This window comes from Terrapene carolina, unplaced genomic scaffold (assembly GCF_002925995.2).
Source record: "Terrapene carolina triunguis isolate 2854851 unplaced genomic scaffold, T_m_triunguis-2.0 Scaffold58, whole genome shotgun sequence".
Classification (NCBI taxonomy): Eukaryota; Metazoa; Chordata; order Testudines; family Emydidae; genus Terrapene; species Terrapene triunguis.
The window spans coordinates 56712534-56735987 of NW_020664409.1; the positions used below are offsets into that span (position 1 = coordinate 56712534).

Sequence of the window (23454 nt, forward strand, 5' to 3'; positions counted from 1 at the left end):
ATAAGGTTTCGTGGGCGCATGCATCCGACGAAGTGGGCATTCACCCACGAAAGCTTATGCTCCAATACATCTGTTAGCCTTAAAGGTGCCACAGGACTCTCTGTTGCTTTTTAGTAAAAGATAGTCCTTCTCCTCTTTGAGTTAAGTTTCAATAGACAAGACAGAAAATGGTGGGAGGGGAAGTCGATGTACATCTACAGTGTAATAAAAAATCCATGATACAGAGTATCAGAGCCTGAATCAGCTGTCTTGGGCTGTGAGGCTAAAAATTGCAATGTAGACATTTGGGCTCAGGCTGGAGCCGGGGCTCTGAAACTCTCCCCACTCATTGGGTTTCAGAGCTCAGGCTTCAGCCCAAGCCCGAATGTCTATATTGCTATTTTTAGCCCCACGGCCCAAGCCCTGCAACCCAGAGTCAGCTGACCTGGACCAGCTGCAGCTGTGCTGTGGGTCTTTTATTGATGTGTAGATGTACCCATAGAGGTGAAGCACCTAATTCCAATTGATTTTCAGTGGGGCCTAGGCTGCTGTGATAGAGAAGCTTTTGAAACAGGACTGAGGGTTCCAAATCTTTGAAAATTTTACCCAAAATGACTCATCCATGGTTATATAGCTAGGAATAGTCTCCTGATACATACAAAATAGGAAATGACTGCTTAGGAAGGAGTACTGCAGAAAGGGATCTAGGGATCATAGTGGATCACAAGCTAAATATGAGTCAACAGTGTAATACTGTTGCCAAAAAAGCAGACATAATTCTGGGATGTATTAGCAGGAATGTTGTAAGCAAGACACGAGAAGTAATTCTTCCGCTCTACTCCGTGCTGATTAGGCCTCCACTGGAGTATTGTGTCCAGTTCTGGGCACCACATTTTAGGAAAGATGTGGACAAATTGGAGAAAGTCCAGAGAAGAGCAACAGAAATTATTAAAGGTCTAGAAAACATGACCTACAAGGGAAGATTGGAAAAAAATGGGTTTGTTTAGTCTGGAGAAGAGAAGCCTGAAAGGGAACATAACAGTTTTCAAGTACATAAAAGGTTGTTACAAGGAGGAGGGAGAAAAATTATTCTCCCTAATCTTTGAGGATAGGACAAGAAGCAGTGGGCTTAAATTGTAGAAAGGGTGATATGGGTTAGACATTAGGAAATACTTCCTAACTGTCAGGGTGGTTAAGCACTGGAATAAGTTACCCAGAGAAGTTGTGAAATCTTTTTTTAAGATCAAGTTAGACAAACACCTGTCAGTGATGGTATAGATAATACTTAGTCCTGCCATGAGTGCAGGGGACTGGACTAGAAGACCCCTTCCAGTCCTACGAGTCTGAGTCCCACTCCAGTGGCCTAGCCACAGGACCATGCTGCCCCTCCCCAACTGACATTAACCTAAAGTTTTAATATTAAGATCATGATGCAGGGTCCTCAACCTATGTTGTTTAAGAGCTGGGCCTTGCACCGTGAACTTAATATTGATAGACTAGTCAGACCAATGTTGGAGTGAATTTCAGTCTTTCACTTGCAGTGCCTTACCAACATCTCCTTGATGTTTAAATTTGTGGTCAGTTAGCTTGAACTCCACAGCTGATTGCAACAGCTACTGCTGCATGTGAGAGGAGAGGCAATCTCTCTGGTATTTAAAGAATAAGGCAAAATTTCTGTATGGATGTTTATAATTGCAGAAGAAACTGAAAATAATTAATCTATTAATTAAATGGTTTCATTTGTTCATTTGAATGAAATGGCTGCTGTAAAGGTATTTTTTTGTAGAGAGAGTACAATAAAAGGAGGTTATGATTTCCCCCACCCAGTTTAAAGATGGAGCCGAAGACCAAAGGATTAAAACAGCAACAACAGCAACATAAGAAGCTACTGGCTGCCATGCTTTCCCAGGACTCTTTTGATTCTGTTCAAAGCACAGCTCCCTCAGTGACGGAAGAAGATATTGACAATGAGGATGATGCAATGGAACTGCTAGGTAATTGAAAAAGTTAATTCACGCAAGTATTTTTTCCATACTGTTTCCAATGTTGTATAAAGTATAACAAGATAGAGCCAAATTCTGCTTTCTGGAATACAGATGTAAATCTGTAGATGCATAGAAGTTAATGGAGTTATTGCAGGCTTACATCAATAACTTAAAAATATATATAGGAGAGAAATACTAACTCTAAGTCTAACTAAGGGAGCACTCTAGCTGCAACAGTCCATTGTAAAATACCAAAGGTCTCAGGTGTTTAAGATAAGGTAATTTCTTTCATTTTCTCTTTCTAAAAAACATTTGAAAGCTTTCATTGATAGAGGTACAAGATACAGTGGACAAGTCTGTTTTACATGCTTTCTCTGGTTAATTTTTACCCCGTCAGATCCCAGTCCTGTCTTCAGTGGGAATTTTGTTTGAGTAGTCTAACTAGCTGCAAATAGAGGGGAAAATGTAAATTTGACTTATTGCACTGGTTTTAATTATACTTTTCCAGTAGACTGGATTGTGTTTTAAATGATATTTTAGGAATCTGTGTCCTTAGCAGGGGCACTGGAACTGCAGGCTGGGGCAGGGGGCCATGGCCCCACAACTTTTTATGTGCCTTAAGGGTGAGCGATGGGGAGAGGGGGAAGAGATGAGAGAGCAGGGGGAGGGGCCATGGTTCAGGCACCAGTGGGGGGGGGTGTCCCCCACTTCTAGGGAGTTTCTGGCATTCTTGGTCCTTAGTACATCCCCTCTCCCTTTCTGGAGTTTACTGTCAATCAAGTGAAAGAAGGGAATAATGCAAGACAGTTAGTTACTCCCTTCCTTCCATTTTTTTAAATGCTCGAGCTTGAAATGGTCAAGAGGAACCATTGTCTTCAATATTTCTATATGCTTCATTTTACATAATAGACCTTTTATGAGGGATCAGAGTAGATGAATAATGTTACCTTTTAAGGATAGCTCAACCGTATATTTTAAAAGCACTATAATGAATTATTTATTTAGGAAAAAATCTGAGCTACAGAATAAAGCACAGAAAATAGAAGGACAAGCAGCACTTTATTCTATAGACTGGCTCCATGATTACATGATTGCTGTATAAATTATGTTGCAGTTACTTAGTTTTTACATTGTGCATATTGCATGGTAATTTAATGTATAATTCCCATGTACTGTAATTTCTAGTTTTGATATCACTGTACCATTTTAATTTACAAGGGAGACAGTATTAATGGGCTTGATTACCCCAGCTCAAGAAAAACAACGCAGGAATGGGCTAGGCACATTGTGGTGTTTCCACCAAATCATTCTATTGTGGATGTGGATTTTCTGCTCCATGGAATGGGTAGGTGGTTCCAGCACTTGTGTTGTGAAGGATCTGCTGAAGGGTAAGTATGAAACCTGAATAGATACAGCATATAATGAAGTAAACACTCAGAGAAACAGAAAATCCTTAAAATGAAGAACTAGATAAAGCTTTTAGCATCGGGTTGTACATTTTTGTGACTTTCCTATGGAAGGTATTTATTCTCCATTTCATATATGCTTGAACTACAGAAGCACTTTTAATTCGGGATTCTGTATTTTGTTTTAGGCATTTTTATGCGTTGGTGTTTGATTGAAATACTTTATTGTTAATTATATATACACTGAAACTTCATGCATCTTGGAAGCACAAAATAAAACACAAATAAGCTGCCAAGTGGTGGGAGAAGACTTTTCTTTGGCATTCATACAGTGTTAGGTATACTTTTTTTTTTTAAATATTTCTTTTCTATAATAGCCCTGTTACCTCAACAAACCTAATTCACTATTGATAGGGCCTGATCATCTTGTTACCTGGCTTGGGAGATGCATAAACTAATCATCTTGCAGGATCGAACTGATAGAGGGAGAGTTTTGAAACAATGGTTCCATATTGCTTATACCAGCTTTCTGTTTTAATTTTCATTTTGTGTTGACAATACAAGTTTTAGATTAAATATAAATGTAGGGATTACATTGCTGCAGAATTGCTCAAACTTTGGGACTGTGAAAAAATGTCATGCTGTAAAAAGCATCTTATTTTCTTTTGAAGCTAACAGCACAGAGTTTAAATTTCTATCAGCAAACATAAGTATTTTTCATTGCTGTATTTTCCAAATCAGTGACTGTACAATAACAGGAGTGAATTTTTATATTATATAGTGTATTAATCCATTAACTGCTTTAATGCTTTTTACACATCTAGCATAGCACCTTTCCAAGCATGGTTTTCTGCCATCACTCAGTTCAAAAACATAGTTTCATATAACTGACATATTCCCTTTACAATTCATTCTTTGTTGCTTATTCAAGCTCTTCACAAAAATTACAAAACCTTATGCCCCACAGTTTACATCTTGGAAGAACAACTTCTACTACTAGTAATAAATTACTTAAAACAATATCCTGTTTATAATGTAGCTTTTCAGCTGGACAGTTGGTGACCAGAACAAAGGATCAGTCTTTACTCATTCAAAACTCTCATTGAAGTCTGAGAATTTTGACAGAATGAACTCTGCAGGATTTGGCTTAGACTTTCTAAATATGGATTGGCTGAGATAAAGAATATTATTGTTCAAATGTACTGGTCTTCATTTACACCTGGTTAGTAAAAGTATGGGATTGTTTGTTACCCCAAGAACATACTGAAGGATCCCAGAGTAGCCCTTCTATTGCGTACTTCCAGGTTCCCAAGACGTTGGCCTATTAATCTGTTCCTGCAAGGTGAAAGGAGGGGGCCTGCCCTTGTAGAATTGCTCGGGTTTACCAAGGGTCTCCTTATGCCCTTCAGGAAGCTCTCCAGAACAGACTAGATCTGGTCACCCTTGGGAGGATACGGATACAGCCCTCCGCTCAAAGGATTGACACCGAGGCAGTACTTTTCCAAAACAAAATGTTTTCTTTATTTAGTATAACCAATCTTTCCTAATACAATTAATCTAAAGCTAAATTAAAACATAAACATAAGGCCCTTAGTACAGGTATACAAGCTAAAGCACCCAATACTGTAATGTTATACAGTTGGAATTGCTTAAGTGATTATGTTCTGCACATGGTGATCAGTCACATGCAGGATACTGACCGTAATCTTAATAAACTTTAATCTTTATACATAGTCATATAAACATACACACCACAGACACTCATCTTTATTATCCCAAGCATATACATTCATTAATCCTATTTCTATTCTATATCCTATACTATAGCTAGCATGCTGTAGGCTTCTCTTCCTCTGTTCTGTCAGGGTCCTTCTGCTCTGTCCCAGCAGCGCTGCGGCTGCTGTCACCCTGTGGTTGCTTCTTCTGATTCCTTTGCTCTTTTAGGTTTCTTCTGATCTTTTTTCTGGTTCTCCTTCTCCTGCTCCTGACTTGATTGACTTCTTCCTGCTTGCTCCATCTTTTGTTCAATTTTTGGTCTGTTCTGATTGGTTATTGTTGAGATGAATCTCAATTCTCAGGCACTTAGAACTTTCTCCATATGATACTGAGTTTAAAACAAAACAAAACGCCCAACAAACTATAAACTAACAATGAGAAACATCTGAAAACTCTGGGATTTGCATAAACATCCAGAAGTTGAAAACAAATGTCCCAAGAGTCACCATGATTTCTCCTACACAATTCCCTCTTCCCACTAGACTACCAGTGGTTGTTGTCTTGAGGTTTGGGAGGTACAGCTACAATGCTGCAGAGGTCTGCTGCCCTTCGTGTGGCATCTTCAGGGGTATCTCTCTCATTTTCTTTACATTCAGGGCTCCCCTGTTGCTCCTCGTTCTCTGTTTCCTTCCTTTACCAATCCCTGTCTTCCAACTGATTATTTGTCCAGGCCTTTTATTCCTTTTCCCTTTCTCTCCCCTAGCTCTGTCCCCCGTGGATTCTGTGCCTTTTGTTCTTCAAAAGATTTTGAACCCTCTTCACATGGATTTTTGTCCTCAACTCTTTTACTATTTGCTCCATTTGTTCTCTGCGTTTTAGCCAATCTTTATTGTGCACAGAAACCTTCAGCATAGCACAGAGGAGTGGCTGGAGCTGTTAGGGCACAGCTGGCCTATCAGCAGTGGAAATCTCTAACTGGATTTCATGTTGTTCTGCTTAGCAGTGAAGGCTGGCATTATAGCCCTTAGATGACTCAGCCCTTAGCATCACAGTCCTCGTTATGTTGGATTGAGATAAATGTGAAAAATTTGGACATTCCCAGTAGGACTGGGAGTTTTAGCAGCCATGCAAATAAAATGATGTATGTTCTCATGTTTTCTACATGGATAGTCTGTATTAAACCTTATACCCAGACATCCAAAACAAAATGGAGAGCTCTTCAGTTTCTATACAGACCTTTGTTAGGCTTCTAATGACAAATTGTGTGTGGAAAAAGTCATCCACTTTTGGCCGTTCTATTTGTCTAGAATTCTTCCCATCCCCCTTTTTAAAGTAGATTTCATCAGCTCTTAGCCTTTTCAGTTCACTTTTATCACAGTGGACAGTATATCACCCTAGATGCTCAAACCATTATTAATTATTAGAAAGGCCTCTCATTAGTGAAAATAAAATGCATACATTCTCAGGCTATTTGTATTGTTGTAGTTTATTTTTGTCCTTGTCATACTAGGACCCCATTGTGCTAGGTACTGTGCCAATGCATAAATACACTGTGTTACCAATGGTGATAAAAAGAATTAACAAAATACACCATTGGCTGAAAAATAACTAAGCCCCAATGCTGCACTGGTAGCCAAGTGGATGGACCCTTGTTCTTACACGGAAACCCATAGGGTCCACCTATGCAGATCCAATTGTAGGATCTGACCTTAAGGTTGGACCATAATTATTTGTGTTATTAAGGGAGGTTTAAAAAAAAACTAGTATCTGATTTTGAGAAGTTGTAAAGAGACAAGCAAGGTTGTGAAATTTGAAAGGAATTTTTATTTAAAATTCATAATTCTGGATACTTTAAGTTTTTATCTGTTCCATAGTCTACAGTAAGGAGCTTGATGTAACTAACAACTGCCATTAAATCTTTAGGCTTTTTTGCTGTTTAATGAAATAAATTAAGTGTTATGACTTGGATCAAGCAATTACTAAAGCAAATAGTGATCTTTTTATGCTAATATGGTCTGTATGTAAATGGCTAAGACGGGTAAATCAGTGGAGTCATTCATCTTTTGTTTCATGTGTAAACAGGTAAGGTGAGAGAACATCTCAAAATATAACTTTTGACCTCATATAGTATTTCACTGTAATCTTAACTATTCAATTGAATGTAGTATTATTAACACCTGGCACCAATATATTAGGTTTCAAGACTGGTGTTTAAAGGTATGCCATCCGCTTGAAATCTAGTCCATTTTTTAAAAAAGGCTAATTCTGCCACTGAGTATCTGTGTGAATATTTGAGATTTAACAACTGCCTTTTCCCATTTTTTTTCTTTTTCCACTAATATGTAAAAAACCATTAAGGCCACAATCCTGAAAAGACCCACACACCTGGTTACTTTTATTTATTGTGAGTAGCCCCATTGATTTAAATGGGACTATGTTGGGCTAAAAGTTAAAAGTGCATACAGATTTGCTGGATTGAGGTCTCAAACAGGGGACACTAACGAGTAGCCTTATCCAAAAAGTTCATTGAATTCAATAGGAATCTTTCTATTGACTTGAGTGGGCCTTGTCTCAGGCACTAGCTGCTTATACAGGGGAGACAGTGAAAGGGACTATATACAAAGTACAATGTAAAAAAAATTGAGAAAAAGTATGTTTTCTCTATCTTTCAGTTATAGTAATCTTAAATGTTGCTTGTAATAACAGTAGGTAAATTCAGATGTACGATTAAGTTGCCTGTGTCCCTCTACTGAGTTAAGAATTCTGTCTTTTGGGTAAAAAACTGTAAGCTTTAGAATAAATGTATTTATTTAGATTGTAATTTACTGCAACATTGCAATTCACTCACTGAATCATTTCTGGGTTGATACATTAAAATGGATTGATATTGAAGTTGAATTTTCTGCAAGGTATTGGGGCGAGGGGAGGAAAAAAGGAAAAGAAGAAAATCAACAAGCTTTCTTGGTAGCTAAAGTTCTTAGATTTTCTTGAGCTGAAATGAATTATGCATGAGTTGATAAAAAGGTGGAGAACAATGAAGATGATTGATTTTCCAGAAATATAGGTTTGTTTGAAAACAAACACCAAAGCTTTTTTTTTTAAAAAAAAAAAACATCTTTTGACAACGAAGAGTAAAATAACTGCAAGATCAGGTTGCTTCTGTACTCCTTAGATAGAAATCCTGCATCTTGGCAGGGGATTAGACTAGATGACCCATGCGGTCCCTTCTAATCCTATGATTCTAACTCAAATCCTGAATTGCATGTGCTTTCACTTTGCTTGATAGTATTCAGTTTATCTCAGGGATTTTTATAAGGCACCAATTCATGTGATATTTAAATCTCATGAGTTAATGTCAATGACTTCTCACTGGCTGTGATAGTACCAGGGATCAATGGCGGGGAGGGAGGTTCTGCAGAAAAGATAATACAGCCTGAGGCTCCCCCCACTTTTTGGGGGGAGCATCACCATGATGGGGGAGGATGTGGTTCTTGCAGCCAATTCATTACTGCTCCGAGTCTCCATCCATCTCCTCGCACCCCGTGAGTGCTCTCCATGACGTTGGGGGAAATGTGCAGAATTTGCATGGATACGATCTGGTTTTATACATTCAAGGGTTACTTCCTATGTCAAACTGATTCTTTCATGAAATTCCAGTCCTTGAATACTTGCCCTTTTATCACTATCTACTTGCAGGGTTCTTGCTTTTTCATCATCTCCTCTCAGCCTAAACAGATCTTGCTGAATACGTTTGTACTTTTTCAAAGAAGCATTATGACATTTACCCATTTTGGTACTCCTGTTTTTAAGATCTGCAGGTGAAGACTATGCACGGAAAAATGTAGATTTTGCCAGTAAATTTCATTAAAAGATTGTCATTTTGAAGAATTTTTTTCCCTGTGAGCATATGGAATCATCTTCATTACAACTCTTGTTATATGGCAAAGACCTGAAAAGTTTCAGAAATCATCAGATAAGAGAGTTGCAGTTGTTTTCAGTTCTCAAAGTCAATTTGTTCTTTTTTTCCAGGTTAGTGGTAAAATTCAGCTTCTTAGTCTATATATTCTGGTTTTCAAGTTCTCTTTAAACTGGAATCTTTATTTCCATATACTGTGGAGGTTTGTGCTGTTTTGGAACACACTTCTCTAAAATTGTTCACGACGTTCGGAAGAGATACTATTGAAGGTATTGTTCAAATTAATAAAAACTTTATTTTTTTCTATATGTCTAATACTTCTTATGTCTCAACTTTTTTTAAGGAATGTAAAGGTGCACACAGCTGGAAGATAATTCTAATTGAATTACAAAAGCTGAAATAAGTGCAGTCAAGTTTTAGGACATACAGTTACATGAAAGACCAGTGAACTTGCAATCTCTAGATGACATGACATCTCTGCATGAAATCTCTAAATGTTTTGGTTTAATTAGCTGTGGTAGCTAGTACTATTTTAAGTTTCTTTGGAGTCAATAATTTTAATTGCAATAAATAATTTGAGCTATCATCATCTAAGGTTACTGTAACACTTTCTCTAATGCTGTTGTCTTTGACAACTAGTTCAGTAACGCCTCGCTTAACATTTTAGTTATGTTCCTGAAAAATGCGACTTTAAGCAAAAGAATGTTAAGAAAATCCAATTTCCCCATAAGAATTAATGTAAATGGGGGGGTTAGGTTCCAGGAAAAAATTTTTCACCAGACAAAAAACTCTCTCTCTCTCTCTCTCTCTCTAGATATATATATATATAGATAGATAGATTAGATATCTCATTCATATATATATTCACACACACACACAGTATAAGTTTTAAACAATTAAATACTATACACAGCAATAATGATTGTGAAGCCTGGTTGAGGTAGTGAAGTTAGAGGGTGGGATATTTCCCGGGTCATGCTTTACTGCTAAATGATGAACTAGCATTCGGCTAAACCCTCAAGGATTAACACGTTGTTAATGTAGCCTCACACTCTACCAGGCAGCACGAATGGAGGGAGGGGAGACAGTATGGCAGACAGAGACACGCACCATATGTGTGAGAGAGAGACGTGCATTGCCCCTTTAAGTACGCTGATCCCACTCTAAGTACATTGGCTTTAAAAAGATCAGGAAGTTGAGACAGCAGCTGCGGCCAGCAAGCTCTCTCCGTCCTGAGCCCTGTCATGTCCCCACCCTGCTCTATATGGAGAACGGGTAAGCCGGGGAAGGAGCAGGGGGGAGGGGGACACCCTGACATTAGCCCTCCTCTTCCCCCCTCTGCTGCACAGCAAGCAGGAGGCTCCCGGGAGCAGCCGCAAGGCAGAGGGCAGGAGCAGCACATGGCAGTGGGTGAGGGACAGCTCAACTGCCGGCAATTGATAGCCTGCTGGGCGGCTGCAGCACAGGGAACTTAGGGGAGAGGGAAGCTGATAGGGGGGCTGCCGGTCCACCCTTGTTCCAAGCCCCCACCAGCTAGCTGCAATGGGCTGCTCTTCCTGCAAGCAGTGGACGAAGCAGGCGGCTGCCAAACAACATTATAAGGGAGCATGGCACAACTTTAAACGAGCATGTTCCCTAATTGATCAGCAACGAAACAACGTTAACCGAGATGACTTTAAGTGAGGAGTTACTGTACATTCCTGCATTGCCTTGCTTATCATTTGGGTTTTGTTAGATGAAAATACCATACTATTTGGTGAAAGACAGGATTAGATTTCAAAAAGGATGTCAACAATTGGATGATTGGTATGAAATCAACAAAATTAAATTCAATAAAGAAAAGTGCAAAGTACTCTCTTTAGGAAGAAAACATTAAATGTACAACTACAAAGTGGGGAATAGCTGGCTATGAAGTAGTACTGTGGGTTATAGGAATCAAAAATTGAATATGAGCAAGTAACATAATGGAGTTGCAAAAAACCCCTAATATTTTAACAGGAGTATTGTATATAAGACATGGGAGTAATTGTTCCACTCTATTCAGTACTAGTGAGGCTTCTACTAGAATATTGTGTCCAGTTTTGAATGCCATAATTTAAGAAAGATATGGACCAATTCGAGAGCATCTGGACGAAAACAGCAAAAATAAGATGTTTAGAAAACATGATATAGGAGGAAAGGTTGAAAGAACTGGGCATGGTTAGTCTAGAGAAAAGAATGCTGAAAGGGGATATGATAAGACTTCAACAGTGATCAGTTCTCTATAGATATGTCTGCACTGGAATCAGACACCCACCCATGCCAGCTGACTTAACCTAGGGCTAAGGGGCTGTTTAATTATTGTGTAGAGGTTTAGGCTTGAGCAGGAGCCAAAGGTCTGGGATGCTGCTTCAGCCCAAGTCTGAACATCTGCACTGCAATTAAATAGCCCCTTAGCCTCAGCCAAGCAAGCCCACATCAGCTGGCATGTGCCAGCTGCGGATATCTAATAGCAGTGTAGATATGACCTACGTCCACTGACGGTAAGACAAGAAGTAATAGGCTTATTTTGCAGCAAGGGAGATTCAGGTTAGATATTAGGAAAAACCTTTCCAACTATGAGGGTAGTTAAGCTCTGGAATAGGCTAAAAAGGGAGGTTGTGCAATCCTTATCACTGGAGGTTTTAAAGAAGAGGATAGACAAGCATCTGTCAGGGATAGTCTAGATCAGGGGTGGGCAAACTTTTTGGCCTGAGGGCTACATCGGGGTTGCGCAACTGTATGGAGGGCCAGGTAGGGAAGGCTGTGCTTCCCCAAACAGCCTGGCCCCCGCCCTCTGACTGCCCCCCTCAGAACCTCCAACCCATCCAACCCCCCCTGCTCCCTGACCATCCCCTCCCGGGACCCCCTGCCTCTAATTGCCCCCTGGGATCCCACCCCCTATCCAACCCTCCCGACCCCTATCCACATCCCCACCCCCTGACAGGCTCCCCAGGCCTCCCACTCGCAACCCTCCCTGTTCCCCATCCCCTGACTGCACCCCCAAAAGCTCTGCCCCATCCAACTGCCCCCTCCTCCCTGACTGCCCCCCAGGACCACCCACTCCCTTACCCAACCCCCCCGCTCCCCGCCCCCTTACCAGCAGCAGGAGCTCGCAGCTGCGACACCCGGCCAGAGCCAGCTGCGCTCCCCACGCTGCCCAGCGGGAGCAGCGGGCCAGAGTGTGGCCTGTGTGGCGGCATGGCTGCGGGGGTGGGGGGACAGCGAGGGAGGGGCTGGGGACTAGGGTCCCCAGCTGAGAGCTCAGGGGCTGGGCAGGACGATCTCGCGGGCTGTAGTTTGCCCACGTCTGGTCTAGATATACTTAATCTTGCCTTGGTACTGAGGGTGGGAATGACCTATTGCTGTCCCTTCCAGCTGTGCACTTCTATAATTCTGTGATTATGTGTTCCTCATATTCTGGGTCCCTGACTTGAGACCTTATGGTATGATCTGAAGAAGTACTGAGCACTCGGAAATGCAATGGAAGTCAGTGAGAACTGGACTTTGAACATATAAAGTGTTGAAAAAAAAATCAGATCCTAGGTGTGTCTAATTGGCCACCTAAAATTACTAGATATTTTAAACTTAATTTCCCTGTGCCTCAGTTCCAGATCTGTAAAATGGGGGTAATACTGCCCCTTCATCTCACAAAGGTGTTTTGAAAATATATTTATTAATATTTGTGAAGCCCTCAGATACTATAGTGGTGAGTACCATAGGAAAGGCCATGAGGAAATTAATAATTCTGTCATCAGAGACGGGCTTTTGTAATGTGCAGAAATAAGGCCAAAGGCGCACATTGAGCCAAGGAGCAAACAAAATATTGAATACCAATAGCGCTGAGTACCATCCATGCTATGTTCCGAATGAGGCGGGGGTCCTGTGGAAAAAATAGTATGTGATCATCAGAGATCCTATTTGCCATGGAAAAACATGGCTTGGGCTGTCAGCTTAAAAACTGTAAACATATCAATAAAACATTTTGTTCAACAGAGACATTTATATATAGATAGATATAGATATGTATATATAGTGTGTGGCTAGGGAAACAAAAGTTCAGTGTTTTGTTTCATTTGTGGAAAAACACAGATTTTTTTTTTAATCACTAAAAATTAGGCTCCCTGGGGATCATGCAATTAATGCTTGTCATAATGCAAATACACAGTACTTAATTCTGGCATTTCCTAACTTTTGAGTGTTTGACTTGGTGTCCTTAATGTTTTTAACAGCTTTTTGTGTGTGTAATTAGATTTAATCTATCTATTATAGCTGTGTATCTAGAAAAGCCAATAATTCAGCACAGGACTGATCAGAAATGAACATTTTAAAGTAATATTTATACTAGTTTTAAAACATCTGCATCTACAGGCGCTGATGCAAAGCCCACTAAAGTCAATAGGAGTCTTTCCATTGACTTAAATGGGCATTGGATCAAGATTATTTGCCTAAAATGGATATTTTGATGATGACTGAGGAAGAACAAAAATATAAACCGGTAAGGGGACAATTATAAAACAGAACGTAGTAAGTGGAAATAACCTAGGCTTCAACTTTAAAGAACAAAAACAATTTGTTATATATGACTTAGTCAATGAAACAATGGCTGGAGGGGAGGGATTCAATGTGGAGAGGGGCTGTTCTAAAGGTAACAAAATCTAGTTTTCCATCTTGTTCCCCAGGTATCTGAAGCCATTGGAATGGTTAAGAAATGACATGGGCTACCGTATTTTCAGCATGGTGGTGATGACATCCAGCAGTGTTTTTCTATCTATCTGATCCATACAACTCTCCCAAAGTTTTGTAGAGATTTGGGCTGGGATCATGGTTGGGTGGCTGAGGATCTATGCAGATGATATTAATAGGTTGTGGGGAAACAACCAAAAGATGTGGTGAGGATTGTATCTGCCTATCATGGGGCATCCACCCCTTTAAGAGGTGTCAGGGCCCAGTCTGCCCATGACTGCCTTTTTAAGGCCCACCTGCGGCTAACTCACTGCCCCACGTTGATGCTTGTGATTAATTAGTAAACCAGCACCTGGACCTAGTAAGTTGCCCAAGGTCAGTTAGGGAAGGCACTTCAAGGAGACAGGAAGCTGCTGAGAAGAGGACATCACCAGGAGAGCTCACCAGAGCAGGGAGGTGTACTCTTAGAGCAGGTATCCTAGAGGTTATGCTCCAGGAGAGAGGGAACTCTCCATAGATCCCACCAGAGCAGTGAGCTTTGGAGGCATTCTTACAGATAGGAGGTTCCTAAAGGGAGAGCTGCAGAAGTCAGGCCTTGTCTGAGCATGACTGGAGTACTGTCATGGATGGATGACTGGACTACTGTCATGGATGGATATAAACTGTTCAGGAAGGACAAGCAGGGCAGAAAAGGTGGGGGAGTTGCATTGTATATAAGAGAGCAGTATGACTGCTCAGAGCTCCAGTATGAAACTGCAGAAAAACCTGAGTCTCTGGATTAAGTTTAAAAGTGTGAGCAACAAGGGTGATGTTGTGGTGGGAGTCTGCTATTGACCACCAGACCAGGGGGATGAGGCGGATGAGGCTTTCTTCCGGCAACTAAAAAGTTACTAGATCGCAGGCCCTGGTTCTCATGGGAGACTTCAATCACCCTGATATCTGCTGGGAGAACAATACAGTAGTGCACAGACAATCCAGGAAGTTTTTGGAAAGTGTAGGGGACAATTTCCTGGTGCAAGTGCTAGAGGAACTAACTAGGGGCAGAATTCTTCTTGACCTGCTGCTCACAAACCGGGAAGAATTAGTAGGGGAAGCAAAAGTGGATGGGAACCTGGGAGGCAGTGACTATGAGATGGTTGAATTCAGGATCCTGACACAAGCAAGAAAGGAGAGCAGCAGAATACAGACCCTTGACTTCAGAAAAGCAGACTTTGACTCCCTCAGGGAACTGATGGGCAGGATCCCCTGGGAGAATAACATGAGGGGGAAAGGAGTCCAGGAGAGCTGGCTGTATTTTAAAGAATCCTTATTGAGGTTGCAGGAACAAACCATCCCGATGTGTAGAAAGAATAGTAAATATGGCAGGCGACCAGCTTGGCTTAACAGTGAAATCCTTGCAGATCTTAAACACAAAAAAGAAGCTTTTTTGCAAGAAGTGGAAGATTGGACAAACGACCAGGGAGAAGTATAAAAATATTGCTCAGGCATGCAGGAGTGAAATCAGGAAAGCCAAATCACATTTGGAGTTACTCTTAACATCTCTTGCTAGCTGCACCAAGAAGGGTTTCTTCAGGTATGTTAGCAACAAGAAGAAAGTCAAGGAAAGTGTGGGCCCCTTACTGAATGAGGGAGGCAACCTAGTGACAGAGGATGTGGAAAAAGCTAATGCACTCAATGCTTTTTTTGCCTCTGTCTTCATGAACAAGGTCAGCTCCCAGACTACTGCACTGGGCAGCACAGTAGGGGGAGGAGGTGACCAGCCCTCTGTGGAGAAAGAAGTGGTTCAGGACTATTTAGAAAAGCTGGACGAGCACAAGTCCATGGGGCTGGATACACTGCATCCGAGGGTGCTAAAGGAGTTGGCGGATGTGATTGCAGAGCTATTGGCCATTATTTTTGAAAACTCATGGCGATCGGGGGAGGTCCCGGATGACTGGAAAAAGGCTAATGTAGTGCCCATCTTTTAAAAAAGGGAAAAAGGAGGATCCGGGGAACTACAGGCCAGTCAGCCTCACCTCAATCCCTGGAAAAATCATGGAGCAGGTCCTCAAGGAATCGATTCTGAAGCACTTAGAGGAGAGGAAAGTGATCAGGAACAGTCAGCATGGATACACCAAGGGCCAGTCATGCCTGACTAACCTCATTGCCTTCTATGATGAGATAACTGGCTCCGTGGATGAGGGGAAAGCAGTGGACGTGTTATTCCTGGACTTCAGCAAAGCTTTTGATACGGTCTCCCACAGTATTCTTGCCAGCAAGTTAAAGAAGTATGGATTGGTTGAATGGACTATAAGGTGGCTAGAAAGCTGGCTAGATCATTGGGCTCAACGGGTAGTGATCAATGGCTCCATGTCTAGTTGGCAGCCGGATTCAAGCAGTGTGTCCCAAGGGTTGGTCCTGGGGCTGGTTTTGTTCAATATCTTCATTAATGATCTGGAGGATGGCGTGGACTGCACCCTCAGCAAGTTTGCAGATGACACTAAACTGGGAGGAGTGGTAGATACACTGGAGGGTAGGGATAGGATACAGAGGGACCTAGACAAATTAGAGGATTGGGCCAAAAGAAATCTGATGAAGTTCAACAAGGACAAGTGCAGAGTCCTGCACTTAGGACAGAAGAATCCCATGCACTGCTACAGACTAGGGACCAAGTGGCTAGCTAGCAGTTTTACAGAAAAGGACCTAGGGGTTACAGTGGACAAGAAGCTGGATATGAGTCAACAGTGTTCCCTTGTTGCCAAGAAGGCTAACGGCATTTTGGGCTGTATAAGTAGGGGCATTGCCAGTAGATCGAGGGACGTGATCATTCCCCTCTATTGGACATTGGTGAGGCCTCATCTGGAGTACTGTGTCCAGTTTTGGGCCCCACACTACAATAAGGATGTGGAAAAATTGAAAAGAGTCCAGTGGAGGACAACAAAAAATGATTAGGGGTCTGGAGCACATGAGTTATGAGGAGAGGCTGAGGGAACTGGGATTGTTTAGTCTCCAGAAGAGAAGAATGAGGGGGGATTTGATAGCTGCTTTCAACTACCTGAAAGGGGATTCCAAAGAGGGTGGATCTAGACTGTTCTGAGTGGTAGCAGATGACAGAACAAGGAGCAATGGTCTCAAGTTGCAGCGGGGGAGGTTTAGGTTGGATATTAGGGAAAACTTTTTCACTAGGAGGGTAGTGAAGCACTGGAATGGGTTACCTAGGGAGGTGGTGGAATCTCCTTCCTTAGAGGTTTTTAAGGTCAGGCTTGACAAAGCCCTGGCTGGGATGATTTAGTTGGGGATTGGTCCTGCTTTGAGCAGGGGGTTGGACTAGATGACCTCCCGAAGTCCCTTCCAACCCTGATATTCGATGATGATTCTATGAGCAAAGGGGTCTCCCAAAGAGTGGCAGGAAGCCCAGCCTGCCTGGAACTATGTGCTGTCCCAGGGAAAAGCAGCAGCTGACAGATGTCCATGGACCCCATCTCTGGAGAAGGACTCTATCCGGGGAGCAGGAAGAGACCTGGCTCGAAGGGCAGACACCTGGGTCAAGAGAACCTTGCTGGTAAAAGGGCCTGGACACAGGTGAACAGAGGACTCCGGTGGGAACAAATAATCTAAAACTGACTCTGTCTGCTAGTTAAGGGACTGAGGTAAAGGTTTTACTTATACTTTGTGTTAGCCTTGTCTGTTAATAAACAAGTTTCACCAGAGGAGGTGCTGATTTGTACCTCAAACCTGCTCAGACTTGTTTATATCCCAGGTGAAGGGAAATCAAGGCATGCTTATTGCCACACCTGATTGCAAGGGAGCACTTGGGAATGACTTTCACTATGACACTGCTCCTTTAAAACCCCAGTTTATCAAAACATTTAAACACATTCTAAACTTTCTGCATATGAGTAATCCCATCCCTTTTCAGCAAAGCACTTAAGCATATACGTTGTTGAATATGGATAGGGTTACTCACATGCTGAAAGCTAAACTCATGAGTAAATCTTTGCTGAATGAGAGCCTAAATGACAGGCATATATGCTCATTTTTTACTGGAGCTTGCAATCTGGGAGCATTTCTGGAAGATCATTTAGCAGCAGTCTTTTAAGCTTGTGATGGGGCACCTGCAGGGAGGCTGTGCAGGAGCCAATCAGAGAAGGGCTGAGGGGAGCAGCCAATCATGGTCAGGCAGGCCCATATAAGAAGGGCTGCAGGGCAGAGAAGCTGCAGTCACTCCCTGGAGCTCAAGGAGGGAGGAGGACTGGCTGCCTTACAGGCTGAAGATAGCTAACACCCTGGACAGAGCAGTGCTGCAGGCAGATACCCAGGGAGCTAAAGGCGACTCCTGGTGGGTTGCAGGGATTTGCAGGCTGATGCCCTGAGGCAAGGGCAAAGAGGGTGCTGGGGCTGTGGGGAAGTGGCCCAGGGAGATCTACTGAAGAGTCTGAGGAGGCACCGCAAGCAATGGCCTTCTACAGGGTCTCTGGGTTGGGACCTGGAGTTTGTGGGTGGGCCTGTTTCTCCCCCACCCCACCTGCCACTGGGGAAGTGGCTAGACAATAGACTGCAGTCACCACTGATATAAGTGGCTGGACAGGGATTGCAGACATGTCCCCCAGAAGGGGGAAGCACAGTGTGTGGTGTGGCCGGAGGGTTGTGTCACGGAAGAGGACACTGCAGTCCTTGGAGTGACATGGGGCCAGGAGCAGAAGAGGTGGTGGGCGGAGCACCACCAGAGCAGGGTGCACTGGCTACAGAGCTAATTCCCATATCGGCCACGAGGCGGCATCAGAGTGGTGAGTTGCACCCTGTCACAGAGCCTGAACCTTGTTACCATGGTTTGTGGGGCAATCACCACAAAATTAGACAACTGCAATGAGCTCTACATGAGGTTACACCTTAAATCAACTTGGAAATGGAAGCTGGTGGAGAATGTAGTACTGTAGCTCTTAGTTTAATGATGTGCCTCCGTAGAGGAAAATGATTCCAGTGCTCCAGTTTCCAAGTAGAGTTTGTGGTGGTGGTGTGGAGGCTTTTGCTTTTGTTTTTGTTTTTTTAGTGGAGCCTAAAAGGCCTTAAGTGTCCTGTGACCTTCTTGTGAGGGACTATCTGCCACCCCATAGCATACTGCTGCAACTGTGGTCAGCAAGTATGTGAGCGGGAATCTTCTCGGTTTGAGATAGAGCAGGATGTCCTTTGTTGAGGGATCCATATGCTTGGAATTTCCTCCATACCTGTTCCCCCTGGGATCCGAAATAGCCCAGTTGGCATTCAGTGCACACTGTAAAGGCTCACTTCACCTAAGTTTTTGGACAAGGATTGGCACTGTAACAACTAGTACTTGTTTGTGTAATGGGGTTATCATGGTTACATTTGACTGGATTGCTATCTGTGGTATGTTATCTTGGTTTCTGGACTTGGAAAAGCTGCTGGTTGGTTGTTGTGTTTTATACATCATTGATCATCCAAGAGCCAATAATGAGTTTTTCTTCCTCTTCTTTTAGTTATCAATCTCATAAATAGGGATGGTTTGCTAGTTGCAAAGAGGAGAGAATCTGTCACTATCTACCCTATGGGGAATTTCCCAGCATGAGGGGGGTCTCCAGTAATCATAGATCACTATCACACCACCCTCTCTGGTAGCCCCTGGCATAGGTGATACAAGGGGTGGGGAGATGTCATGGCAGTCTGCGTCTCCTCAGCTAACGGATGCTCCTTCAGACTGATCTAATCTGAGTTGGGGCTGGGCAGAGAATCAGAAAGCCACAATGGCTCCTAACTCCTGCTTACCCCTACAACCTAATCTCTACCACACCAAGCAGATCTCAGCTGCAGCAGAGAATCTGGCCCATAAAGCCTTTTTGATTCCCTGGAATGTTTGAAAATTCTTTGCTAAACACACTTTATTTCCTCAAGTTCTCCATCTCAGCAATTATCATAGACTACTTGTCATATTTGCTATGTTTGTGGGATGTACCTGGCCTTCTCAGCTCTCTACAGGTTTGCAGTCCTACTACACCCCACCCCAAGATGTAGCAATGTGGATAACAGCACAATGAAGTTGGGTCCTTCAGGACTGCCTCGAGAGGCCTTTTTGGAGCAGCCATATTGGAAACCACAGAGATCTGGTCCTCCAAGGAGTAGAAGGGCCAGCAACAGCCAATCAGGGCCATGCTGGCCCAGATAAAAGTTGCTGCCAGTTCATTTCTTGGCTGGGACCAGAGGAGTGGAGAGGGGTTCTCCCGGGCCAAAAGAGTCTGGTAACTAAACAGAATTCATGGCCAGCTGAACTTAAATAGCTGGGGTGGCAGAGACACTGGCTATGGGATAGGGCTGGAGATAAAAGGGCCTGGTAGGAAGAGGCGTAGGGAAATAGCAGCAATTGATTGGAGTGATCTATATGTGGCTGCTGGGTGTAGGGTCCCTGAGTTGAAACCTGGAGTAGTGGGCAAGCCCAGGTTCTCACTGGTTTCAGGTAAAGTGGCATAAACCTTGAGAGGGGACAAGGCTTATTTTGGAGCCTGAACAAAGTATTGAATTGAAAGGGCCCAGAGCCAGGGCTGAAGACACTAGTGAGGGCAAATAGACTGTTCATTAGACTCTTTAATACCTTAGAAGGGGTTCTTTTGGACTTTGTGGCTCGGCCCTCCAGCCCAGACACTGAAGACCTGCCAAGGTTGGCTGGCAGCTTTCAGGGGAAACCAGGGGCAAGAAAAGGACTGTTGTTCGGCACCCAACTTCTCGGAGGCCCTCGAGGTGAGTGCACCTTGATAGTATCTCATTGAAAAAAAACTGCCCAGATAGCATCAAGTTGGTATTAATTGGCTGTGGAGTTGGCTATATTCTATTCCTCTTTTACTCCTGAGGGCATTCTGCACCAAAAAAACTAAAATTCTGTGCACAATATTTTAAAATATTGTCAACTAAATGTGGAGACTCCAGCATGGCATTGGGGAGCACAGGCCACTGGCTGCACAGAGGTGGGAGATCACTGTGCAGCTTCCCCTCTCCTCCCCAGGACACAGACTCAGCATTGAGGCTGCACCCAACCCTGACACAGTGCAAGGACTGGGCCTGCCCCAGAAACACCCCAGGGCCCTGCCTCCCCCTGCCAGGTGCACCAGGTGTGGGCAGGCAGACTCCGCAATGCAGGATCCCAGTGTGGAGGGACTTAGTGTAGGGTGGGGGATCCAGGTGTGGGTTGAGAGGTTTCTGTGTGAGGCAATCTGGGTGCAGGTGGCTCAGTGGGGGAATCTGGGTACTGGGGGGGCGAGAATCTGGATGGATAAAGGCTTATTGGGAGGTTCTGGGTGCAATGGTAAAGGGACTCTGCAGGGTGGTCCAGGTGAATGTGATTGGGGCTCAGCGGAGGGGGGTCTGGGTGTGCAGGGGGATAGAGCTCGGCAGGGGGGGTCTGGGTTTGGGGGGGCTCAGTGTGGGGTTCCAGATGCTGGGGGAGTGGGGCTCAGTGGGGTGGGAATCCATGTGCAGCTGGTTGGGGTTCGATAGGGTGGCGATCTGGGTGCAGGGATCTGGCTTGTAGGGGTGGTGCAGGGGGGAGTGGCGCTCGTTGGTGGGTGAGGCTTGCCAGGAGGGTCTGGGTATGAGGGGGTTGGGTGGATGGGGGAGGAGCTCCCTGTACAGAGATCCCTCCCCCTGCAGATGAGGAGCAATGGATGGAAGAAGTGTGGGGGGGAGGGGAAGGGGGGAATTTGACTAGCTTCCTACAGCCAGGGGAGAAATCAGGGGGTGGGGTCTGATACAGCCCCAGATGCTGTGCAGGGGAAGAGAAAGTCCAGTCCTCCCCAGCCCAGCTGGGACTAGCAGCTGAGCCCAGGCCAGGGTAGGAACCACCAGCCGGGTCTTCTCCAATCCCGCCCCCGGCCCCGCAGTGATTTACTGCTGGGGAGGGTCGTATGACCGCTCTTGTGGCTTCCCTTTGCTTCCCCGTCAAAGTCATTTTTCTGCAGGGAACATAAATTCTGCACATGCGCACCGGCGCAGAATTCCCCCAGGAGTACTCTTTGGCTACAAGGGATGGATTGGACCAATGTGGGGCCTTTTGAAGGAAAGAAATAAACTTGGAAAACAATCTTAAGTTCTTTAGAGATTCTAAGTCTGGTAAAAGAGAAGACTGAGAGGGGACATGATTACAGTTTTCAAGTACATAAACGGTTGTTACAAGGAGGAGGGAGAATAATTGTTCTTTTTAACCTCTGAGGATAGGACAAGAAGCAATGGGATTAAATTGCAGCAAGGGAGGTTTAGGTTGGACATTAGGAAAAACTTCCTGTCAAAGTGGTTAAGCACTGGAATAAATTGCCTAGGAAAGTTGTGAAATCTCCATCATTGGAGATTTTTAATAGCAGGTTAGACAAACACCTGTCAGGGATAGTCTAGATAATATTTAGTCCTGCCATGAGTGCAGGGGACTGGACTTGAAGGAACCTCAAGAGGTCATTTCAGTTCTATGAAAACTCTCTTGCTTTTTATCTCAAAAATGTTTCTTGCTCTCCATCTTACTACAGTTAGAGGTGGTTGAAAAATTTTCAGTACAATAGTTTTCCATTGAATAATGCAGTTTCATCATACTAAGCATTTCAATTTGAAGTGTCAATTTTGATTAAGCATTTGACTAGAAAAAGTCCAAATGTTTTATTTCAACAGTCATTTCATTCATTTTGTTTTGACTTTTAAAGTCAAATATTAATGTTAATATCTTTGTATATTTAAAGTGTCAATTATATATGAATATAATTTAAGTTTAAATGAAATGAATTAAAATGACAGCATTGAACCAAAACATTTTGGAATTTTCATTTCATGGGACATTTCAGCCTTTTGTTCCAAATGGGAATTAATTTGTCAAGATATGGAGTTTCCTGTGGAATGGAAATTCCAGTTCCTGACCAGCTCTAATTACAAAGACAAATTTTTCCACACTGTCACACTCAATTTTCTCTTTCATAACACCACATAGTCTTGACCACCCACATGGTGTCTTCAGGTCTGACTGCTGCTTGCTTAATCTTTTGCTGTTGGTGAAAGAATATAATCCTCTCCATCTTCTTTCCAAGTGGAATATTATGTAAACCACAGTAGGTAGTAACATATTTGTTGCAGGAAAGATATTTTCAGATTTACAATTAATAAGAGCTGTAGGAGAATTATGAAGTTCTAGTACAAGTTAGTGGAGAATGAATCAAATTCCAAAATAAGATTTACTAAAATTGAAATGTTATGAACTCAAGGAGGCAGTTTGAAAATCCAGTGTATCATAAACAAAAATGCAAATTATGTATGAACATTTTAAAGTACTTTTTGAAATATTGTGTAACAGTTTCTGCCTTTCCGTAACTTCTCCCTTTTTTATTTGTTTGCAGTAGTTGAGTTTGTCATTCATATCTGCTCAAATTATGTGCACTGGGTTATTTGTATCCTATTTTTAATTAACAGATTAAAATGAGTAGTTGCTGCATCTGTGGCAAATACTTATCTAAGATTTACTCAATATGTGAGACAGATTAATTCTTTTTCTCCCTAGCACTGATATCCAGCCCCCATGACACTGGCTACTCACAGAAATCCAGGTCCTCTGCCACCAAGGGAGCAGGGTACCCCAGTTTAATCTTAAACCAGTGTTTCTGTATAATACAAAGCACTTGCAATGACACAAAAGAAGGTTTATTCTTCTTCGAGTGCTTGCTCATGTCAATTCCATTCTAGGTATGTGCGTGCCCAGATACAGTTGTTGGAAATTTTTGCCTTAGCAGTATCT

At 43.0% G+C, this 23454-nt stretch overlaps 1 protein-coding gene across 1 annotated transcript in view; it reads left to right on the forward strand.

Annotated features, from left to right (window-relative positions):
• CUNH8orf34 (chromosome unknown C8orf34 homolog) overlaps positions 1-23454 on the forward strand; it is a 270042-nt gene that overhangs the window by 116751 nt on the left and 129837 nt on the right. The window contains exon 7 of the mRNA XM_026647343.1: positions 1807-1973. Coding sequence (XP_026503128.1) covers positions 1807-1973 — 167 coding nt within the window. The remainder of the gene's footprint in view (positions 1-1806; positions 1974-23454) is intronic.